This window comes from Aspergillus homomorphus (genome assembly GCF_003184865.1).
Source record: "Aspergillus homomorphus CBS 101889 unplaced genomic scaffold BO97scaffold_16, whole genome shotgun sequence".
Classification (NCBI taxonomy): domain Eukaryota; kingdom Fungi; phylum Ascomycota; class Eurotiomycetes; order Eurotiales; family Aspergillaceae; genus Aspergillus; species Aspergillus homomorphus.
In genome coordinates this window covers 89,510-109,018 of record NW_020291902.1, presented here as the reverse complement: position 1 = coordinate 109,018, position 19,509 = coordinate 89,510, and the positions used below count along the sequence as shown (strand labels likewise).

At 51.4% G+C, this 19,509-nt stretch overlaps 9 protein-coding genes across 9 annotated transcripts; 4 read left to right on the top strand and 5 right to left on the bottom strand.

Annotated features, from left to right (window-relative positions):
* Positions 1-762: 762 nt before the first annotated feature.
* On the top strand, positions 763-1,936 carry BO97DRAFT_424264 (uncharacterized protein; the record flags this gene model as incomplete). Its single annotated transcript, XM_025696956.1, has 2 exons — positions 763-776; positions 856-1,936. 2 exons carry the CDS (start codon positions 763-765, stop codon positions 1,934-1,936), a joined length of 1,095 nt encoding a protein of 364 aa, XP_025551784.1.
* Positions 1,937-2,153: 217 nt separating this feature from the next.
* BO97DRAFT_451184 (alpha/beta hydrolase family esterase) lies at positions 2,154-3,054 on the bottom strand (the record flags this gene model as incomplete). The annotated part of the gene is made up of 2 exons (XM_025698968.1): positions 2,154-2,516; positions 2,638-3,054. 2 exons carry the CDS (start codon positions 3,052-3,054, stop codon positions 2,154-2,156), a joined length of 780 nt encoding a protein of 259 aa, XP_025551783.1.
* An 873-nt stretch (positions 3,055-3,927) lies between these two features.
* On the top strand, positions 3,928-5,169 carry BO97DRAFT_344373 (DUF1996 domain-containing protein; the record flags this gene model as incomplete). Its single annotated transcript, XM_025691732.1, has 2 exons — positions 3,928-4,162; positions 4,220-5,169. 2 exons carry the CDS (start codon positions 3,928-3,930, stop codon positions 5,167-5,169), a joined length of 1,185 nt encoding a protein of 394 aa, XP_025551782.1.
* An 806-nt stretch (positions 5,170-5,975) lies between these two features.
* BO97DRAFT_434197 (putative D-lactate dehydrogenase (cytochrome)) lies at positions 5,976-7,925 on the bottom strand (the record flags this gene model as incomplete). The annotated part of the gene is made up of 10 exons (XM_025697660.1): positions 5,976-6,012; positions 6,060-6,163; positions 6,225-6,406; positions 6,461-6,690; positions 6,737-7,027; positions 7,093-7,180; positions 7,354-7,454; positions 7,501-7,609; positions 7,664-7,856; positions 7,917-7,925. 10 exons carry the CDS (start codon positions 7,923-7,925, stop codon positions 5,976-5,978), a joined length of 1,344 nt encoding a protein of 447 aa, XP_025551781.1.
* Positions 7,926-8,531: 606 nt separating this feature from the next.
* BO97DRAFT_344276 (putative MFS transporter) lies at positions 8,532-10,226 on the top strand (the record flags this gene model as incomplete). Its single annotated transcript, XM_025691728.1, has 5 exons — positions 8,532-8,669; positions 8,720-8,875; positions 8,938-9,704; positions 9,768-9,965; positions 10,025-10,226. The coding sequence occupies 5 exons, from the start codon at positions 8,532-8,534 to the stop codon at positions 10,224-10,226; spliced, it is 1,461 nt and encodes a 486-aa protein (XP_025551780.1).
* Positions 10,227-10,658: 432 nt separating this feature from the next.
* On the bottom strand, positions 10,659-12,883 carry BO97DRAFT_451180 (pyruvate decarboxylase; the record flags this gene model as incomplete). Its single annotated transcript, XM_025698967.1, has 9 exons — positions 10,659-10,972; positions 11,028-11,086; positions 11,141-11,582; positions 11,724-12,171; positions 12,220-12,300; positions 12,354-12,517; positions 12,579-12,653; positions 12,712-12,806; positions 12,855-12,883. 9 exons carry the CDS (start codon positions 12,881-12,883, stop codon positions 10,710-10,712), a joined length of 1,656 nt encoding a protein of 551 aa, XP_025551779.1. The 3' UTR covers positions 10,659-10,709.
* Positions 12,884-13,546: 663 nt separating this feature from the next.
* Positions 13,547-15,702, bottom strand: BO97DRAFT_477671 (uncharacterized protein; the record flags this gene model as incomplete). The annotated part of the gene is made up of 3 exons (XM_025700570.1): positions 14,653-15,702; positions 13,938-14,607; positions 13,547-13,894 (listed from the first exon to the last, which is right to left on the bottom strand). The coding sequence occupies exons 1-3, from the start codon at positions 15,684-15,686 to the stop codon at positions 13,547-13,549; spliced, it is 2,052 nt and encodes a 683-aa protein (XP_025551778.1). The 5' UTR covers positions 15,687-15,702.
* A 1,042-nt stretch (positions 15,703-16,744) lies between these two features.
* Positions 16,745-17,704, top strand: BO97DRAFT_424257 (FAD-binding domain-containing protein; the record flags this gene model as incomplete). The annotated part of the gene is made up of 3 exons (XM_025696955.1): positions 16,745-16,879; positions 16,931-17,486; positions 17,598-17,704. The coding sequence occupies 3 exons, from the start codon at positions 16,745-16,747 to the stop codon at positions 17,702-17,704; spliced, it is 798 nt and encodes a 265-aa protein (XP_025551777.1).
* Positions 17,705-17,753: 49 nt separating this feature from the next.
* Positions 17,754-18,707, bottom strand: BO97DRAFT_51434 (RING finger protein). Its single transcript, XM_025700872.1, has 3 exons — positions 18,301-18,707; positions 18,037-18,243; positions 17,754-17,977 (listed from the first exon to the last, which is right to left on the bottom strand). Exons 1-3 carry the CDS (start codon positions 18,462-18,464, stop codon positions 17,812-17,814), a joined length of 537 nt encoding a protein of 178 aa, XP_025551776.1. The 5' UTR covers positions 18,465-18,707; the 3' UTR covers positions 17,754-17,811.
* Positions 18,708-19,509: the final 802 nt, after the last annotated feature.

The window sequence follows — 19,509 nt, the reverse complement described above, 5'->3', positions numbered from 1 at the left end:
AGTCACGGCAGGATCCCGGCTGACATGCATGAGCTCTCATTCACTTCTATGTGTCAGCCCTAAAATCTTACTTTCACAAATTCCCGGTCTGCTAGCAGGGTTTGGGGTCTAGAAACAGTTGAGGAACGAAACAAGGCTCCATTCACGTTGTATATATCCAAAAGGCGACAAGGAGACTGTGTACTGCGGGGTGATGATCCATGTAGATGTCACTGACAAGTGGCAAGACGAGTGCTACTTCGTGAAGTGTACTTAAGTCGAGTTCTTTTTGAAGAAAATATTGTATTCCTCTTTATCGCGGTGAAATCTAATTTGAAACATTCAGTCCTCAATCAGAAATTCTAGATTCGCTCGGTAGGTATCTTGACCTAGACTTGGTGTATCTACGTCCTCTACGTGCATGATAATGGATAGTCTTGGCACAGATTGGAACAATCATTTGACATGGCTCGAACTAATAAACTCGAAGAAATAGAGGTTGAGAGAGGTTATAGCAAGCGATATCCTGTCTAGGGGATAGAGGATTTCCTGAACTGCCACAGCCCTAGACTGCGGGTCTATGTATCCGACGTTATACATCCAACGGTTTATTCCATGAAATGATCTGCTGCTCCAAGGACAAGCTCATCACAAACCAGGGGTTATGCTATTATTACGAGCTGACATATGCTACTTAGATAATCACAAACCATCGGCTACCAAAGTTTGGCAGATTACTGGATCATGCGTCATATTTGCCATCCCGCTGTCAATCCCCATCCCATGCCTGTACTCATGTCTACATCAACAACAATTTACTGTATTAGGTTACTTATAACCTAACAATGTCGATCTATGACACCATCCGACTAGCAGTAAGGATCGCCACAGCCAGATCGTAGCCGAGTTGCAAGCCGTGGAGAGTGCCCCGGGGACACTGAAGGCGCAGGAAGCCTATTTGTCAGACCGGTGCCACGCGCTGGCCGAGACGCGCAGGGGCTTGGAGCAAATCAGGCAGATCACGCAGGTCGAGCGCGAGCGCCATGAACAATACCGGGACAGTACGGTGCGTCGGCTCCTGTACCGTGCCACAGGCAAACGGGAGAATTTTGAAGCCAAGGCCGACCGCGAGATGCACGAGTTCTACCGCGCTCGGGCCGAAGAGAATCGCCTGAATGCCCAGCGTCAGATGCTCGAGGCTCAGATCTCCGACGCGGTCCGCGGGCAGAAGGCTCTGCAGGTGGCGTGTACCAAGCGGAGATTGCTGCATGCGGAGCTCGAGGCCCTGTACTGCGGCATCTTCGACGGTCCGACCGAGGAACTCCCGGAGGAGGACGAGCAGGAGGAGGCGACCAGGGCTGCCCGTACGGCGTATGGGCAACGGAAAGAACGTTGGAGCAATCTCTGCCAGGCTACCCAGTGCCTGGTCAGAGCGCAGACCACCGTCAAGGAGGCGGTGCTGGACCTTTACGAGAGCCTGCAGCATTATGAGAGGGACATGTGGGGGTTTGGCGCATCCATTGCCACCGATTGGGAGCAGCAGAACCGTCTAGCAAGAGCGCAACAGAAGGTTGGTCAAACGCAGATGCTCGTCACCCAAGCGAGGCGGCTGGATCGCGATGTGCAGCCGCTGCCAGCCATGCAAATCGTGCAACGCGACATGATCAGCGGCCTGATATTTGGTACGTTCTTGTTCAACGTCAGCTTCCTCGACATGTTGCAGCAATTGCTTCAAAATGTACAAAGGGCGGAGCAAGCCCTCGCGGTGCAACTGCGGCGGGCGAAGTCCCGAAAAGCCGAGATGCAGTCGCAGGTGGCAGACGCGCAGAGGACCTTCGAGATCGCTCAGCAAGACCTCCGACGCATTCGAGAATGGCTATTCACAAAGGCTGCTGACCCCCCATCTCCGTATTCTGAACCGTCGTCTTTGGAAGTTGAGTCATTTCAATTTGCTTGAGACAGGAACTGGACTTGTACCAAGAGTACAGTACTGGGAAGAGGTAAGGTGGATGCAAAAGCAATGTTCGCTCCCTGCCATCCAGGAAAGGCTTTCAAGTTCTTATGCCAGTTGCCAGCAACAATCCAGGTATGGGCTGTGCAAGGCTCAACAACCTGTGCACACCAACCTCTTCTACTGCTACTCTGGCTGACATCAATCTTCTTCCGCACTTCCCTCAGAGCGTAAACCCCCACCATTCCATATCCTCATCCCCCTGCACCGCAACAGGGTGACCAACGCCCTCTGCCCATATACCCTCAAGCTTACTCCCCAGCACGTAGGTCGTCCAGTCATCAACCGGAGTGTTGTTCTGTACCTGATCAGGGGTGGAATCATAGTCAAGAACCGAAGCCCAGGCGGCCAGTGTCGTGTTAAAGCTCGCCGACCCGATAATTGTATCGTCTGACCCGAGGTATAGTTGAATTGCAGGGTAAGTACCTGTGTAGCCTGGAAACATGCTTCGAATGTTACCCGAGGATCCGGCGGAGTAAATGATTGCCGACTTGAAGACGTCGGGGTAGGCTCCTGCCATGGTGTTCTATTCGAATTAATATGCCTTGGGGTCAGGAATTCATGCGTACTAAAAGTAGATAGCATTAGATAAAAAAGAAATTGAGTCAACTGACTGCCATGGCACCACCCGACGAGACCCCCTGCACAAAGACCCTTCCGGAGTCCCCCTTATACGTGTTCAGGACATACTTCGCCATATTTGCAATTGACTGACTCGCACCTCCACCCTCGTGGAGCTGGGATTTGGCCGAAGTCGCATCCCACGCACCTTGGGTGGACTCCGGGTATACGACAACGAACCCGTATTCCTCGGCAAGGCGCGCGTATGGTGTGGACTGAAATTGTTGCTGTGCGTTTCCCGAGGCACCGTGCAGGGATACTACTACCGCTGGGGTTGTGGCGAGATGGTCTGGGACATAAATATACATTCGAAGGGAGGCTGGGTTGAGGCCGAAGGAGGTAACTTGGGTCAAAGTCGCGCGGGGTGTGAAGGATAATAAAGCTGGAGAGGCAAACGAGAGAATGGGGAAAAGCAAATTTGTCAAAAAGGTGAGAAGATGCATTGCAGATAGATATTCTTGGCAAGGTTGCCTTTTAATGCGTACTGGATCGACAGGTAGGGATATATAGACTGGGATAAGATACAGATTGAGTATAAAGTCGATCTACCATTCCTTAGAAAAGAACACGGGCACTTTTATAGGTTTTCCTGCACATATTGACAGACGCGGAGAAGGACTTCGCGAGGGAATCGGCTGGATGGAATCAAGCCATCCGCCTCAATATCTGTGGTCTCTAACGAACCTGGCTGTGCCTGTTCAAGCATGTCGAGAATCGCAATGTCCAACTAGAGAATATCCGCCAGAAATTCACCGGTTCTCGGATTCGGCCGAGTCCTTTGCACCCCAGCGCGCCAAGACATGTCGGGGCCCAGGAAAACTTGATGTCGTGATTACGGGTGAAGTTGGTGATTGCATCCAGTAGCCCTAGGCGTCCATACTGCTCAAGGGAACAAGGCCCACATCGTGCCCCGTCCAAGGGCTTAAGCGAGGTGCCACAATTACTCTATCGCAAGGGTTCAGTTTCAGCCAGCTTCATCATCCTCATAAATGATTGGTCAAACCTGGGGTTTGGGCGGCTTTTCCGAATTGAGATATCCGATCTGGCGGATATTCCCTTTTGCTCCTGCATAGCGTCTGGGCAAATCGTTTGTATGAAACACGCCCTCCCCTAGATACTCCGAGGATTCCACCATGGAGGATATCCTTATAGCAGGAATTTTTTTTTGAAGCGAACAAAGATTTAAAAAGCTGTAATCTTTGGCTAGGAGATGGAAACATGTCCCTCAGTTTCTTCCTACACTGCCGCTCTTTTTCACCAAATCCAATCCTGATCTGGGATCAGTTCCATTCTTTACTTTCTTTGACTTCTTCGCTATGCGCCCTATAAATTCTATTCTGGCTGGTGCCAGTCTCGTCTCTGCTTGGACTGAACTCCACCATGCGCCGTTCATGAATAAGAATATCGATGCCATTGTTGTCCCCGGGACCTACACCTCCCACATGCACACCTTCTTTGGTAGTGATGCCATCACCAATGTGCTTCCCACTTCTGCCGAACTGCAGACCGGCTGCTACACTGGCGACAACCCGAATGACCTCTCAGTCTACTGTGAGTTCAGATAGCCCAGCTTTTCTACTCCTTTCCATCTCCATTAACATAATATAGGGGTCCCTACCCTTTACCACGTCGACGGCGACACCTTCACCGAAGTCCCCATCTTCCGCTTCAGCACCTACTACACAAACTCCTACGCCTCCGCCGCCATCCCGCAGGACTTTGCTATGATCTCCGGTAACGCATCAGCCAAGACCCAGGCCGAAGCCGACAACCCGTACAACGGCCTGGAATGGTTCTGCGAAGGCTCAGATGAGCGCGAAACCGACATTGCCCGGATGCCGACCAGCACCTGCGATCAGCATCTAGAGGTCAGCCTCCTCTTTCCGCAGTGCGTCAACCCAAATAACCACGCAGATTACGACTTTGCGGACGGCAATGAAGACTGTCCCGAGGGGATGGTGGCAATCCCGCAGCTGAGATACCGTGTGCTATATGATACTAAGTTGGTCGCACCCAATGGGTGGAGTGAAAGTGCGCCCTTTCAGCTATCGTGCAGTGATACCTCTGGCGATGGGTATTGTTTCCATGCAGACTTCATTAACGGGTGGTATGAGGATGCGGCGGAGAATATGCTCCTCAACGGTGGAGGCAGCTATGACGATGGGCAATTCATTGCCGGCGAGCATGGCTCAGTGGCAGTGGAAGCTACCTGCACAGCTACTGATCAAGATCCGGACAATGGGACCAGTGACTACTATACCAGTCTCGAGAGGATGGGGAAAGCTGTGAATGTCGCGGAGGCTGTGGAATCAGGCTCTGCTACTGAGACTGCTACCGTGGACTTCACACCAGTGAATACACCTGCTCTGGTCATGGCCGAAGCTTCTGCTTCTACTGCGATGCCCACATCTTATCCGACTTCCATCCGGCCTCCCACCCACACATTAAGTACCACTAGTCGAACGGGACATCGAAACAAGGGAGCATGGAATTCTAACTCCAGGCGGACCACCGGGCAGAAGTTCAGAACCGCAGCCACAAACCGTGCGCCCCAGTAGGCGCAGGACGCTCTGGACGTTCTCGATGCTCCCGAGAAATAATGTGCACAGTTCATGTCCCAAGCGGAACTTGTTGCATTACGTTTCTGGCCAGCTTTTGCTCGCTGGAAGTATTCCCCTCTTCCGAGACTTGTATACTAGAAACATTTCTCCAATGCTCTACATCCATGATGGAGCGACATTTTGCGCCGCGGAGGCCTTCCGATTCTTGACCGTGATTTTGTGATTCATTCGTTCTTTCATCACAGATGTGTTGTAGCAGACCACTCAAATCCTTTTCTTACCTATCCTTTCAATGTATCAACTACATAGCTTGCAGTAACGGCGCACTGGAGCATAATAAGTAGTCTATATGTGGGAAGCGCCTTGCGTCGATGAACCCCGACTGACAATACTTAGAGCCCGGTTCTCATTCAGAGGATACAAAGACCTTCCGAGCTGGCCTAGCCGAGCGGACCATGGTGCAAATCGCTTCAATCTGTCGGCCTACTTACGGAGTGACTATGATGCTACAGGAAGTGTTTCCCCTGTGACCCGAGCTGTCACGTATCAAAAGAGAGATGGAGTCCACTCGAATTCTACTGCTAGTACTTTTGGGAACTCGATGTATCTTCTAATGTCACTATAGCTCTAGTACAAGATGCAGCCGTTAAAGTCCTATACACTCACAAACACACTGCGTCGAATATATCATCAGAAGCTGCGACGGAGGCTTACTCTAGGCAGCAGTGCAGTAACTGCCTCTTTTGAGATCAGGCAAAGTCAGAATTCGGCCTCAAAGCCATTTTAGCTCATCTCTGCCCGGACTACGGGTCAAAAATCTTGCCCGGGTTCATGAGGAAGCTGGAGGCCAGTCAGTCAAGAAGTACACAAGTAGAACAGGCACCTACTGAGGATCTAAACTCCGTTTCAACGTCCGCATCACAGAGATTGTATGTTGTCCCAATTCCTCGATGAGGCATTCCTTCTTACCTAACCCAATTCCGTGTTCGCCCTATCAAATTGGTTATCAGCTGCCGCGCCAGATACAACTCGCGAGGGTGTGGTTTTCATACTGAAACTGTCCCCTCCATCTCGATCGCACGATGGACCATCTTTCTGACGCACTCTTGCACAGCTTGAGTCTGAGTAGGACTTTCAGGGTCGTACATGACCGCTTGATGGAAGTTTCCGTCGCCGACATGGCCCAGTACGCTAGAGAATAAACCTAGGGCTTCCGATTCCTTTTTCGATAGATCTGTCAGGGTCAGATGCTATTCTCGAGAACCTCTAGAAAGACCAGCACGCCTACCAATAATTTCTGGCATTCTTGACAACGGTACCGCAACATCTGTTGACCAGATTTGCGTCCCCTCCGGTCTCTGGGCACACATGGCCCATACGGCCTCCTTGCGGGCGGACCAGAAGTTGTGCATGTCTTGCTCGGTCTTGGTAAACTCAAACGCACTGCCGCCACCCTGGGATGAGATCCTTTCAACCTTGGCGATGTCTGCGGCGATTGATTGCGTTGTACCGGAGAACCTAGAATCATCAGAATGTGAGTGTGGTGGGAAAAGGGAGGATATACTTGAATAACAAGGTGGGTTTCTCCTCCCACTTCCGGCCACCGGAGCCGCCGTTCTTGTTTATTACGCCCATTTGAACCTCGTCCAAGAGCTCGACCGCTGCGATCTGAACGCTTTGCCGCATGACCTTGGATGCGCATGCCACTGCGTCACGGACGGACGGGAATGTGGCCACTGCAACGCTTCGTTCCTCCGGTATCGGTGCAAGTTTGAGGGCGATTTCTGTGATCATTCCTAGGGTGCCTTCAGAGCCTGCAAAGAGGCCTGTTAGGTTGTAGCCGGCTGATGATTTCCTAGAGAAAGTTAATCGCTGGTTCGCCGGGGCAGTATGGAGTAGGATGTTTCATAATGTACTTACCTGGGTCGGTGTCTCGTTTTAATGATAGAGCCATCTGCAAGCACCACGGTGAGATTGACTACCCAGTCCTTCATTGTGCCGTACCTCACTGCGTTTGTTCCACTGACCCAGATTATTATAAAGGCCAGTCGACACAGCAGGGGGGCGCTTCTGGGGGGCAAAGGTAAGGGGAACTCAGCTTACCTGCAGTTTGTTGCGACCATGCCACCAATGAGTGCCTAACATGGGTCAGTACCTTGATCATGATGGTGCGACTTGGACTAACCGTAGGACTGGGATCCATCGGAAGCCAAAGACCGCTGTGTTTGATGCTGTCGTTGAGGTCGACCCAATTGACCCCCGGTTGAACGACAACATCCATGCTGACTTGTTAGCGGTTGAAATGAGTAACAGCAAAAAAGTACCTACTCCTCTTCATGGAACGCCACTATCTGATTCATCTGAGAGAAATCTATGCTCAAACCCGAATACGGCGCGGTGAAGTTACCTTCGACACTGGACCCCCCGGCAAAGGGAACTAGAAGCTTGTCAGCGCTTGAATTGCAACATTGCAACGCATGTGCATTCATACCCATAGGAATCTTGTACCTGGAGCATATTCGTGCGATGAGAGCCACTTCTTCCGTGGACTTCGGCATAACAACAGCCACGGGTTTCGCTGCACAATGCGAAGTCGACACCTCTGAGTAGGAATGTACGTCGATATCGTCGTCGTCAGTTGTTACTGCGTCTGCTCCAAGGGCATTTGTAATTTCTTGGACGCCCTACCATCCCGAGTTAGATTTGATCATTGGTGGCACTATCAACTTCTGGGACGAACGTACTTTCAGCATTGTTTCTCGGTCTGCATAATGGATCTCCGCCGATCCAGGTGCTGGCTGCGAGGAGCCCCAACAAGAAAGCGCGAGCCCAGTAATACCAGCGCCAAGTGCCGCCGTGAGCCAGGGGAACGCATGTCCGGTCCGCACCGTCTGGCTACGCCGTGCTGCATATTGTTGGGCGTATCTGATCGAGTGTTTTCCCGATCGCTGGAAAGACCTAGCCGTGAAAGAAAGAGGCGGTCTTAAGCCTGGTAATCGGTTCATATTGCTCTCTCTCTATTCCATAAACGATAGTGCTACCGATAGCCTGGGAGTCGAAGTGACAATATAGGCTTTTAAGTCACTCGGCGGAAAGCCTCCGCACTGCGGCGGCAATTCCCAAAAGGGAAACATGCCCTATCCGACGCCCGAAGTGGATTTGCCCGCTCTGCACTCCACTGCATCCCCGCACACATTTTCTCCGCGCTTCAGGGCCCGTAACAGAAAGGACACATATTCATGGCCCTATATAGACTAGTAGCCCAGAGATCCGACAGATCCGTGGAAAGGGCATTACTTCTTAGTGAGTGAGTACAGTGTCACATAGGCAGACCTACAATGGCATCCGGCCCTAAGAACATGTCTGACCACATCGAGTTTGTCGCTTCTGATAGCAAAGTGGCGGAAGATGTTGAATTCTCTCATACCGCGCCAATTCTCGAGGAAGAGAGTACCAGACAGTTGCTGCGCAAGATCGATATGCGCTTGATGCCGGTTGTAAGGCATCTCCCCTCTGAGGTAAAGATTCCTACTAACTAACAATCTAGATGTGCTTTACCTATGCCCTCCAGTACTACGACAAGGCGCTGCTCAGTCAAGCTGCGATCTTCGGCTTGCGAGATGAGCTCGGAATTCAAGATGGCCTAGAGTATTCGTGGGTGTCATTGATCTTCTACTTTGGCTATATCACCGGATGTTACCCAGTGAGTGGTCCTTGGGGCCCGACGCCGTGCCGCGAGGGTCCTTATTGACTTTTATACTGTAGATCTCCTGGCTCTCACAAAGATTTTCCATCCGCAGGGTCTGCCCCACAATTTGCTTCCTCTGGGCAGTTGTTGTCCTCTGCACCCCCGCGTGCACAAGCTACGGTGGCATGCTTGCTAATCGCTTCATGCTCGGTCTGATCGAGAGTGGTGTCTCGCCCGCATTCATGCTCTGCACTGGAATGTGGTATACTCATTCCGAGCAGGTCCTCCGCTCGTCACTCTGGTACTCCTTCAGCGGCGGTTCAAACATTATTTCGCCTCTCATCAATTATGGTCTGGGACATATCACCGGAGGGTCACTGAATTGCTGGCAATACATGTACTTGATTGCTGGACTCGCCACTCTGTTTTGGTCCATCGCGCTGTGGTTTATCTTCCCGGGAAGCCCGGAGGAAGCAAAGGGTTTCACAGCCGAAGAGCGCAAGCTCCTCCTCGAGCGCGTGCGGGCCAACAACGCAGGATCCGAGAACAAACAGTTCAAGTGGTATCAGATGCGCGAGGCGCTTTTGTGCTACCACTTCTGGTTCATCTTGGTCCTCTCTGCGCTGTCGAGCATTGGTTCTGGCGCGGTGACCACCTTCGGCTCGATCATCTTCAACGGCATGGGCTTCTCCACGTTCCAGTCCCTATTACTAAATATGCCCAATGGCGCGTTGGCCTTCATTTGTATCCTGGGGTCAGGGTACATCGGGCAAAAGGTGCCAAATGCAAGACTCCATATTGTTAGCGGAGCTTGTGTGCCAGTCATTCTTGGGAGTTGTCTAATGTGAGGCCCCTCTCATCAGACAGTACCTAAATGCAATCAGCACTAACTCAGTAATCATGACAGCTGGCAACTTCCCTCCTCTGAGCGCGCGGCACGAATCATTGGCTTCTACCTCATCAACTTCTTTTCTTCGGCTTGGGTGCAATGTATTGCACTAGGGACATCAAACGTCGCCGGGCACACAAAGAAAGCCACTTTGGCAGCCGGCACGTTCATCGGCTACGCCCTCGGAAACATCATTGGGCCCTTGACATTCAATGCGTAAGTGAATTCCGCAGTTTTTTGTCCTTGAGCAAGAAGACTTTAATAAACAGAAACAGAAAGGATGCCCCCCGCTACGACCCGGGCTTCCAAGTTACGGTTATTTGCTTCGCGGCTTGCCTCGTCCTCGCGCAGGTATTTAGGGCGCTGATGATGATGCAGAACCAGCGGCGGAATGGTCAATATGGTTTGCCTAACGCTGAATATGGCTTGCAAGACATGACGGATGGCGAGAATAAGTCGTTTAGGTATCCACTGTGAGGAGCGGGAGAAACGATGCTATTTGGTAGATGTAAGGAATTCACTTCATTTGTACTCTGCTTGGTGAGGTTTTTATAGATATAGTTCTGTTGGAAGTATTTTGGCTGCGGGCAACTATATAAAGAAATCCGAATCCTGTTTTATCATCCCTTTCCCTTGACAAATACCAGCGGATATAGACTGATGCTGCTGGCCAAGCTGAAAGGGGCGTCAGCCTGGAAACACAAGCCATTTCTGTCCTCATGCTTACCGCCTTCATCGAAGTCCTCTGTTTAATATTATGATGAGCACCAGTCTACACCATTCTATTCTCCTCCGGGTCAATCTCAATAAGCTCAATAAATCTCACAGCCTATTCATGTGACGGCTGTTGTCGGTAACGTCTTAGCTTTCCACTCCTTCAATGCAGTATACAGGTCCGGTAAGTATGCGCTGGCAAATCCAGTAGATTCCGATCACAGTAGCATAGAATGATAACTCTAGCTACACTCCATTGTCCTGTTTTGTGATCCGCGTATTGTGTTGGTTGATCAGATCAATTTGCGCCTTCAAACGCCACGGCACATCCATCTTGTCCATTATGACCTCGAGCAATTGAATGGAGGCAAGATCTAAATACTCTGGGGATGAGATAACCTTTTCGAAGGATTCTTTAGTGTTGACGACACGACTATTCACCTTACCGTACTTGTCACCAAATGTGTTGAGAAGGAGCTGATGGTTCCAGGTTGCGATGTCATTGTAGCCTTCAGAGAGCTGCATTAGTGTCACGAAAGAAGAAGAAACCGAACTGTACTATACCTCGCTCTGGCCCATGAATTGCTCGTTCGATGGTGTATCCATTGTTGTTGATAACCACTCTGCATAAACGATTAAGCACTGCACCTTTTCTGAACTCAAGACTGGGTTCATACATGATAATGTTCTTGAGTCCCAGCTTGATCATCGTCCCAATCTCCTGCACTGTCAGCTGCAAGCTCCCATCCCCCACCACCAAAATCGTACGGCCCGGTCGTTGGCTTGCAGCTTCAGACCCCATCTCCCGCTGCGCAATGGCCGCTCCCAAGCATGCAGGAACCGAGTACCCAATGCTCCCAAAGTAGATCTGTGTGATGTACTGTACACCTGGGCCAAAGACTGCGTCCGAGAATCCAAATTGCGCTGTCCCAGACTCGGCGATGATGATATCGCCTGGCTGCGCCATTGCGCCAATGCGCTTCCAGATCCAGGATTGTGTTATGTGTTTTGCGTCTTCGTCACTCGGTACCGATGGTGTGGGCAGATGTATGATTCGCCTCCGGAGCAAGTTGCGAGGGATGGGATCTGTAGTGAGCGCCTGGAAGACGCGGGTAAGGACTGTGGTGAAGATGTTAGCAACGGTTAGAAGACATTACGGGGGAACCGCACACTCAGTTAGGGAAACATGTTCGTACCGAGCATGCCCGATCTGCACATAGTTTGGCGCGACGAGACTGGACCGTTCCTTATTCAGAGGACGCCTCGAATGGCCGCCAGTGTTCGAATCGGAATGGAGAAAGCCGATATCGATGACCAGATCGCTGCTCACCTCGATGGCGCTGGCAATACCTGGCAAAGAGACCTGTCCATTATAGACGCCATGGAAGTAGGACCTGTCCTCAGGCACGATCGACTTCCCCATCGGCGTGGTAAAAGTGGGGATATCGAGCTGATCTAGTAGGCGATTCAAGATACTCGTAGCCCCGAATCTGTGAACCAAGGTGTCGACGACAATGCTTGGCGTTTTGGACATCGCGATCCGGTCAATGACCGCGTTCACAGCAGAGGCACACGCATCGTCATCCGTTTGTGGGGTAATGGTAAGGGGCTGGTCAAGCGAAGACGCAGAAACAGGGACATGGGTAAAGTCCAACGGCACGAAGATGTAGACCGGGAGACTCTTTAGGTAGCATACACGTATGACTCTCTGCTCAAGTCAGCTCTAGCACCCTATGCTTAATGGGGATAAGCACACATCAATCTCCGCCGTCGCCGTCTTCGCATTATCCAGCCAACAATGTGCCATACGCACAGGCCCCGAGATCTTCGAGTAGATCTGCGACAAGTCAGTATTCCAACTTCCAACATTTTTCATAGAAAGCCACAAACCCGATGGTCTGGATTCGGTCCCAAACAATGATGAATCATCGCGCGCGCCTTCTGCGCCCCTGTCCCCGTCGTGCCAACAATATGAATCAGCTTGACGTGCTCCGTGTATGCGCCCGCAACGCCGTTCAGCGCGCTTAGTTCGCCAACGCCCATGGTGGTTACCACTGAGTCCGTACAATCAGAAGTGAAGCCAACGTCGTAGTCGGCCCTAAGTGTGAAACTCACAAACCCCGGGACAACCCTTCATCCGAGAGTAGCCATCTGCTGCATAGGCGGCGTTGAGCTCGTTGGCGTTGCCAACTGTTCCGCCCATAAGTTTCTGGGTGTGCATAGTTGTGAGGATTCCGGAATAACATACCCCATTCGAGTCCGTCATCGTCGAGGTAATCCAGTAGCTCGAGGTTCATGTCTCCAGGTACACCCATAATACTTTGGACGCCTAGCTGCCGAATTCTTCATATGCATTAGCTTCGAGTTCGACAGGGCGTTCGGCGACTATACCTGCGCCAGAGGTAGGCCGCCAAGGGCATCGTCTCTGGGTTAGTCATTGGAATCAGGGTATGTTCGTTGCTCTTCACGATCGCGTACAATGTGAATCAAATCATATGAAGACGAAAATGGGCAGACTCACCAGGGAGAAGAAAAGTGTATTTAGTACTTCACAGGCTAGTCCACCGAGCGGAATTTGTCCGCTCACATCTGGCCTAGGGTCTCCGAACACCCTCATTAATGAGGCGTCTATGATCCATGTAGTAGAGATGTCACAGGGCGTGAATCTGGAAATGGCCGGGGGCTGTGACGCTAAGGAATCTTACCATTTCCACTTTATCCGCTCTGAGCACTGGTTCTTCTTGGTGGCGGGGATTGCCCGATTCGTATTTCCGATGGCGCCGACGAGCCCCGACATGTTGAAGCCATTCAAGAGGACGTATCCCCACTTCCCCGCACTTTACAGCCGACGGTAATAAGATCCTGGTATAGCATGTGGGGATATCTGGGATAATTGCGGGGAATAAGCAAAATACCCTGAGGATCACTCTCACTTGCAGTCACGCCGTGGCTGTGCGTGACCCAACAGTTTATGGCATATTAAGGGGGGCTGAAGGCGGCAGGTGATAGTGTCATGTCCACACTTATTGGAGTTATGTCTGCGAGGGTGTAAATACACGATATGAAGACAAGTGTATCTGCTCCTATTCTGCCGGTATAAACAAATTGGACACGCTGTCCAACCCCACCATATCCGGTAACGAGTCCCAGAACTCTGATCCATAAATCCAATCCCCTGCGGGATCAATTCTGTCTTCGAAGTTGATAAGACCATAGCGGGGAATAGCAGGGCTGCCTTCCCCCGGTCGGACGCTTGGCCCCCTCGCACAAGACTCCAGGGCGGCGTGGACCAGAATCTCAAGTAGCGCCGCGTATCGCTGTGCCAAGTGAACATCGTCTGGAGAGTTTTCTTTGATTGAATCGACAACATTCAGGATGAGCCGAATGCGCGGACTCGAGTGGTCCAGTCTTTCCTCCGTTTTCAAGGTAATCTAGACCAGTTAGCTATGTCTTCCACTGCAGCGAAGAACATACCTTTAAGAGATATAATGCGGCACAAACGATGTGAAGCCAGATCTTGACCCCTACGTACCTGAAAGCCCTTGTAAGCACCAGTCTATGCAGCACGCAGTGGAGCATGTCAATGGATGCTGTGGTGGCATCGTCTGCGAAGTCCGAAAGCGATGTCTCGTTGCCGGCCTGCCGCTCGACGATGTGGGCCGCGGGGCTCAAGCCACAGAGCCTGACGTAGTAGTATTCAATATCCAGACAAGAATTCCGTAGTGACAGGCTCTGAGCATCGTTGCTGAAGTCTCTCTGTCTTTTCCAGCGGTCGAGACCTCGCCGGAAACCCTCCCAGGCGCCGAGAGGTACACCAGCCCCTGACCCAGCTTCGCTCTTTCTCCAGCTTCGAAGGAGTTCTCGTGCTTTGCGAATATGTGCTCCGAGCTCCACTGCACTTTCCCAGTGCGCGTCCCCTGCCATACTAGACGGCATATGGCCCGTCAAGTCTGGCCCGGGTCCAAGTGCCAGCTGCGGTTCGAGCCGTAGTCGCAAGGCTAACCCTTCATCAATGAGTGGAAGAAACGTACGCAGAATTCGAGCCCATTCGTGACTTAGAGGAGTCACCCCAGTCCGGCTGGTTGTCTCTTCGTCAAAACACCCGAGCTCTTGCGCCAGAGCGATCGCAGTGGAGATCAGCATCCTAATTCTGTCAGTACTGACCAGCTTCGAGCGCGATATCACTCACCAAGACATCTTGTTGCTCTTGTACGCCGTGGCTATCAGATTAAGTTGTTCTGGTATGCTTGGTCGGGTCTGAGGATCGTCGTCATGTTGATAATGTGGCTCAAAGAGCTCCGGCGCACCGCCGCCATTGATGAAATCCTCAGGCGAGTTGATTGCTCTTGGATGCCACTCCACAAACAACAGCAAGGCGGCAATTGCACCGTAGCTGCGCATCCCGGATGATCCCCACATGGCTGACTGGAAGAGCTTCTGCACCCACGTCCAGGTGCGCCAATGGACTCGTTCGGAACGGGCTATGCCATTGTATTCACTGAGCGTATGATACCTCGATGCGAGTGCGACCAGAGCAATGGTAAGAACAGGCTCCGCTGTGGCTAGCGCAACATAGCGATCGGGAGCTGCATAATGCTGTGGGATTATTGGGAACAGGTGCCATAGCATGGAGAAGTAGAAGTTCAGATACTCGACCACTTCTTCGGCGCGTACGATTCCTCTCTTGACGAGGAAGAATTGTTTCCATCCTGTCCAAAGCCCTCCATTTGAGGGACGAGCTAGCAGATCTAGACCGCGATGATCATGCCGCTCACGTTGCAGACGCTCTTCATCAATGTTCTCTTTCGAGCTCGCGACTGCAATCAGATCAAGAGCATCACTTGCATCGAGAAGCTTCGTCGACAAGATTCGCTCCTTGGTTGTTTCACGGCGACCGGGAGATGATACCTTCGCAGAGTCGAGGGAAGGAGGTCGGTCAACTAACTCCAACCGTGTTTCTCTGCCTACTGACGGTCGCAATTTCCTCTTCTTTCTCTGATGGGTAACCAAGCAGGGCTTTGACTCTTCTTGGCATCGTTGGCACTTGGTCTCACCAACTGCAGTCACACATCGTTTTTTCTTGTCGCGGCAATTGTCACACGATTGATAGCCGCGTTTCGCTCGTTGGCTGTCCGGTGAGCTGGGTTGGTTGACAGGGAGGAATGTAAATAAGTGCGAGTCGCGTGAAATCGAGAGAGCTTCTTCTGAGGCGGAAGGGTCCATCACATTAAGGTTTATTTTGCCTTGTAAGTCAGGAATTGAGGCGAAGAGGGAAATGAGAGGCGATGACCGGGCGGCGGAAGTGCAGCGCGGGGGGATTTCCGCCGGTGATTGGAAGGTCTTGGCCCGTCCACCCAGCCAGCCAATCAGAGCAGAGATTTATGGTATAGTCTTGTTTTTACATATTCAATCTAGAATATTACGCATACACAAGAAATATCAGTTATGGCTCTATCACTGGCTCCATCTTCAATTCCACCATGATAACCCTCTTTCCCGCCAAGTCTCTCTTAGACGTTCTCAAAATTGTCGGGATTCGGGGCACCTGCGTGCGCACCGCGCTGGATGGCTCGACAGAACTCTTGACCAAGGTGCTGGATGACCCCATTGGTCAGCTCCCAGGCACTCAAGTGCTCCTCTGGAGGGCCTTTACTTGCAGCACTTGCAGCTAAAAATAGGCGCTAGACAATGATAACCAATGATGGAACGTATTAGACACCATGGGGTGGTCTTCGTGGAGGAAAAGCATCAGTCGTGTAAGGAATACGCCTGCTTGGCTGCATCGACGGCTTTGTCTGGCAGCTCACCTGCGACTACTTGCGCATAATGCGTAGCTGTTTTCTCAATCAAGGAACCTGATAGCTGATCTCATCGAGCTCCAATTTTACGGACAGTTCGAACGATACATTGTTGGTCAACCAGACCTAAGCTTCTTGGCTAATACGAGAAATAGACCATTCTCTGTCCCGGTTCGAGACTCGGATCCGAACTCGGCGAAAGGACGGAGTGCCTAGACGACATAAAGCTGGAACAGCGGGGGTTAGACTTTGAGGTTCTCGTAATGTGATGCTCGCAAGGTTCTGTCCGAGGGTGTCATTTAAGGGGAACTTCGCCACTTCAGAACCAGCTTTCGTTCGCGACCGTAGCTCACTACCCCACGCAAAACCGAGGCTTCACATCTGAGGTAACTGGGAGGCTCATATCGCAAGCGTGTCTGATTGACTCTATTTCAGAAACTCGCACTTGTCATGCCGGGGATCTGGTACACAACATCACTCAAAATGCCACGCCTATCGTGCCGACGCGCGCTCGAGCTCAAAACAGAGCTGCACGAGACAAGGGCAGAGGTGATCACTCCATCGGACGAGACGTTCGCGGAGCGTGTCCACTGTCTCGAGTTATCCTCGAAAGAGGCCGTACGTACCCGCTGAAGCTCTTGCTTTCTCTATCGTGAATGACGGGTTTAGGGTGCCATCGTCCAGGCCACCACCACCGACGAGGTATCGAGGGTCATTAGTTATGCTACCAAGCATCGCATTCCCGTCGTGGTGCATGGCGGGGCATATGCGACCGGTGAAACGTCATCTACCGAGGGAGGAATTATCATCAGTCTAGCACGAATGGCTAAGGTGGTGGTTGATCCGGCTTCGCGGACACTGGCAGCCCAGGGCGGCGCGAGGTGGGAAGATATCGATCGGGTTGCGGCTGCTTCTGGTCTTAGCATTGTTGAACACGCAATGCATACGTCTGGAGATGCAGACATTGCCTCCAGGGAAGGATATGGCTGGATGGATGGTCGTCATGGCTCGGTCATTGACAATCTAGTCAGTGTCAAACTGGTCTTGGCGGATGGAAGGATTGTCACGGCGTCTGATGAGGAGAGTCCCGATCTGTTTTGGGCTGTGCGCGAAGCTGGACACGTCTTTGGTCTCGCCACCGAGTTGGTCTTTAGAGCGTATCCAAACAAAAGCCATGAAGGGCTTGGTGGCCAGGCAAAAGGTCAAGAAGTCGACCTACATGATGGTATGTGTTACACGAAAGCCTGCTTCTCACGAACATTGCATCATAGCCCACTTAAACAAGGATTCTGTCTCTGTTCTCGAAAGCGACACGTCAAAGCTAATGCGCTCTTAGGTGATGAATGGCTACGGCTGCAGAAGTTGAAGCGACAATATGATCCTGATGGTGTGTTTGGCAGATGGGAAGATAGTGCGCCGACTACGAGTGGCGATATCCTTTAGTCACAAAATGTTTCGTCATACAGTAGAGTATTATGTACAAGATACCGATGCAGATGTTTAATATGTGATCTCTCGGGGACGATGGACTATCTTAGTCTATGCCCTATCTACACTGACTCTTTTCTGCCAGGCCTTGCCATTATTTCAAGGCATAAGGGACAAGTATTCCTGCCGCTCATGACCCATCCTTCCAAACATCGGTCGTGGAATACATGCTGACATGAGAGTAGATATATCTGTTGCGTTCTGGTCACAACCTCTAGGCATATGGGACTATTATGCAATGTTACTTAGTTCACGTTGATATGACAGTGAGGAAGTGGGCCGCTTACCAGATCGCGAGGTTGTTGTAACCCATAAGCTTGCTGCGCTCAGTCTGGACGGAAGCCCACCAGTCTCCGTATGGACTTTTGAAGACTGACTGCTGAAAGAAGAGCAGTCGTCGCTCTTCAAAATTCTGCTGCGTGTATGGCAATATGGGCTCAAAGCTGCTAGACCGTGGTATGAAGTCTGCCTCGTAGCGTCTTTTAACGATGACTCTAATAGAAGATTAGCCCCACTGATGGAAAGTGCTCGGTGGGTACGCTTTAACTTACAACATGAACACTGTGATTGAGAGGACTATGATGTACAGGATGCAGAGGTAAAGAGGGAGCTCGTCCTGCTTGGGCGGAAGGGTCCCATACTCAGCGTTGATCATGGTCGCAACACCTGGAACCTGAGTGCTGCTGGCCGGGAGATGTACGAGCTTGGGTGACATGGTTCGAGGAGAGATATATGGGGACGTTTGCACAATCTTTTTATCTGGAGTGCACAGTTTTTCATCGTGATCGTATAAGGTAGAGGCTGCGACAAAGATCGGACATTATTCATTGTCTTCTTCACGAGCCACAGTGACAGATATAGTAAGAAGAGTCCAAAGATGTGAAGAGATGATATTGGAAAACATTGTCAGCCCGGCTACATCATTTTCATGTGATATGAGACGCTTAAAGGGTGATTATAGGTCGGCAAAGTCAGCCTAAAAGATCAAAGGGCAGTGCAGCCATGGATCGATGCTGGGATACGCGGGGGAGGGTTGGGGTTTAGGTTTGCGGGAGCCATACAATTCAACATCACGCGACCCCCCACTACGAGCCCTCACCCGGCCGAATGTCGCTTTCATTCACTTCATATTTCAGAATATCCGTTCCCATCACGATAATTTGTGGATCACCTCTCAAGATGAGGCTAAAGCTAAGGTCCAGGCAGTTCTAGCCGATGCCTGGCCATAGTGGAAGCAGTGTCCGCTACGGCCCACGCCTTGTTCGATCCAGGGCAACCCCCCAGTCTTCACGAGTGACCTGACAAGGCTGACTCACTTCCCATGATGATCGAGTCACGAGCATGGCGATCCTGCCCAATCCAAAATTGTATAAAGCAGCCCCTGCCAATCCGTAGGCTCCATTTCCGGGAGGGAGATCATTTCCAGACTCTAGCTTTCTCACAAACATAATGGCTATTCATAAGCATCAACCCCACACTGTGTGGCTGATAGGGGGTGGGATCGAGTCTTTAGTTGCTGCCTCCTGTCTGATCAACGAAGCAAAGGTGCCTGGCGCACAGATTCGCATCTTGGACGCAAGACGCCAATCAAAGTCGCGTGGCAGAGTCGGCAACAAGTCTTCACGAAAGCGTGTGGTCACTGTCGAATCGCATTGTCAAGACCTCTACAAGCTGCACAAGTCGGCTGAGGAGCTGGATCAACCTCAACTCCCTCAACTACCTCAACCTCATGCCGTAGAGGCATCACTCCAGCAGGACGA